This window comes from Tupaia chinensis, unplaced genomic scaffold, assembly GCF_000334495.1.
Source record: "Tupaia chinensis unplaced genomic scaffold, TupChi_1.0 Scaffold000211_1, whole genome shotgun sequence".
NCBI classification, from domain to species: domain Eukaryota; kingdom Metazoa; phylum Chordata; class Mammalia; order Scandentia; family Tupaiidae; genus Tupaia; species Tupaia belangeri.
Genome location: NW_006159686.1, coordinates 862,420 through 864,979, shown reverse-complemented (window position 1 = coordinate 864,979; position 2,560 = coordinate 862,420). Strand labels below are relative to the sequence as shown.

At 65.1% G+C, this 2,560-nt stretch overlaps 1 protein-coding gene across 1 annotated transcript in view; it reads left to right on the top strand.

The window, feature by feature from the left end:
• Positions 1–2,560, top strand: part of PUS1 (pseudouridine synthase 1) — a gene marked incomplete at its 5' end in the record, with an annotated part of 8,990 nt that overhangs the window by 5,912 nt on the left and 518 nt on the right. Inside the window, 1 exon segment of the mRNA XM_027771408.1 lies at positions 1,145–1,833. Within this exon segment, the coding sequence (XP_027627209.1) occupies positions 1,145–1,833 (689 nt within the window).

Genomic DNA, 2,560 nt, shown 5'->3' with positions numbered 1-2,560 from the left:
GCAGTGCGAGAGTACGAGTGCCGGTGCCCGTGGCTGCCCTGCTGGCGCCCAGCCCGGGCACACTGAGCCAGGCCCACGGGGTCAACAGCTCCCGCAGGAGTTGGCCCTGGGCACACCCAGCAGCAGAAGCACTGCCCGCATCGAGCTCCTGGAGCTTTTTGTGCCGCTGCTGCTGCTGGGACCGGCCGTGTGGATACGTGCATTGCAGTGGGCGTCCCCTGGCCAGTGCTCAGCCAGTGTGAGCCAAGTGTCCGGCATTCGGAGTCCCTGTTAGTGCCCATCCCAGGGCTGTCCCTGTCCCCACCAACATCCCAGGACGGACTTGATCAGCCTCTCACTGGACTCTCAAGGTGGTTGCAGTTTCTTTTGGGAAAAAAATTGTTTTATTTATTTATTTTTGCTGTGAAGGACAGTACTCCTAGGACCAGCAGATGGCATAATGGTTACGTTGCTAGACTCCCACGTCGTGGACTGTGGTTTGAGTCCCAGACCTTGTGGCTTAAATCTCACGGCAGGCACGTGTGCGCATGTGCCCAAAATCCTCAGAGGAGAACGGAGGAGAAGGGATTGCAGCGCAGCTGTCTCCCCTGGGGGTGATTTCTCTCTTTCTTTCTCTCTGCCTCCCCAGTGAGCACATGTGCCCCATAGCAAAAATCTCAAAAAAAACCCCAAAAAAACAAAAACCAAAAAACAGTGCTGACTGGCCCTCACAGCCTAGTGGTTAAGGGAGCTGGGTCCCACACACTGACGGCGTGGCTTGAATGCTGGGCCCAGCGACTTGGGAACCGCTGGGCATGTGTGCGTGCGGGCCCCAGACATGACGCGGTGGAGGGCTGAGGGACCGGTGTGGGGTGCTCTCTGGTGACGCACATGAGGCTCTGGCCGCGGTCACACTGTTCCATACCTGCTGTTGACTCCACGGTGAGGGGCAGTGGCCATCCGCACTCAGAGACCACGAGGGGTGGGGCGGGGGGGTCTCCTGCCCTCCGCTTGGCTGTGGGCCTTTGCCTGGTCCTGGGGTCAGCATCGTGCGGGGCATCCCGATCGGTCCTAGGCCCGGCAAGCTCAGGGTGAGGAGCTGTGCCCTCGCTGGGGCTGGGCACCATCCGCTCAGTGCATCCCTGTTGCCCACTGCCTCCCACAGGACTGAAGCGTGTCACAGGCGGGTTCAACTCCAAGAACAGGTGTGACGCCAGGACGTACCTGTACATGCTGCCCACGTTCGCCTTCGCCCACAAGGACCGTGACGTGCAGGACGAGAGCTACCGCCTGAGCCCCGAGGCCCTGCAGCAGGTCAACAGGCTCCTGGCCTGCTACCAGGGCACTCACAACTTCCACAACTTCACCTCGCAGAAGGGGCCGCGGGAGCCCAGCGCCCGGCGCTTCGTGCTGGAGATGTACTGCGAGGAGCCCTTCGAGCGCGAGGGCCTGGAGTTCGCCGTGATCAAGGTCAAGGGCCAGAGCTTCATGACGCACCAGATCCGGAAGATGGTGGGCCTGCTGGTGGCCATCGTGAAGGGCTACGCGCCTGAGAGCGTGCTGGAGCGCAGCTGGGGCGAGGCCAAGGTCCACGTGCCCAAGGCGCCGGGGCTGGGCCTCGTGCTGGAGCGGGTGCACTTCGAGAAGTACAACCAGCGCTTCGGCACCGACGGGCTGCACGAGCCGCTCGACTGGGCGCAGGAGGAGGCCCGGGCCACGGCCTTTAAGGAGCAGCACATCTTCCCCAGCATCGTGCGCACCGAGCGGCTCGAGCGCTCCATGGCCCAGTGGCTGAGCACCCTGCCCGCGCATGACTTCAGCGCCAGCGCCACGGCAGCCGGCACAGGCACCAAGGTGGGGTGCCCGCCCGTGGGCGAGCAGGCCAAGGCCTGGAGACGTGCGGCACTGCCGTGGACACGCCGCAGCAGGGGGGCGGGGCCGGGCCGGCGGTGCCCTTGGGCCCCCGAGCTGGGTGCACTGGGGCGCAGGTGTGTCATGCAGCAGGTCCTGCCCGCGTGGCTGGCTCACTCGGGGGCTGGGTGTGCCCTGGCCAGTTTGCCCAGGCGTGAGGCTGCTTCGGCAGAGACGTTCCGTCCGCCCGCTCCCCGTCCCAGAGGGCAGTCTGGCCTGGGCTGCCCCTGTCCCACGGGGTGTGTGCCATGCCCAGTGTCCTGGCCGCCCAGCCCTCTGGCAGGGCCTGTTCTGGGCTCTGACTTGCTGGGCCCCGTGCTGCCAGATCTGCTAGGACAGGAGTGTCCACGCTGGGAGGCTTGGGGCTGGGCAGCCTGTCGGTGCTGTCCCTGTCCCCGCTGCACTCCCAGTCCTCTGCCCTGGGGCAGGGTGGGCTTCCCAAGGGCAGTTCCCGCCCAAGCTCGGGAGATCTGACCTGGATAGCCACGGGAATGCTTCCCTGCATGCCCAGGCTGCAAGCTCCGAGTGTCCAGGGCCCGACAGGGCTGCTGACCAGTGCAGGGGCTGGGGCGAGTGGGACAGCCAGCGTGGGCAGTGGGGAGTGATTGGGGTTGGAGAACACGGGACCAGGAAGCGCCGGGTTCACTCTGGGCCCCACTAGGCGCTTGGG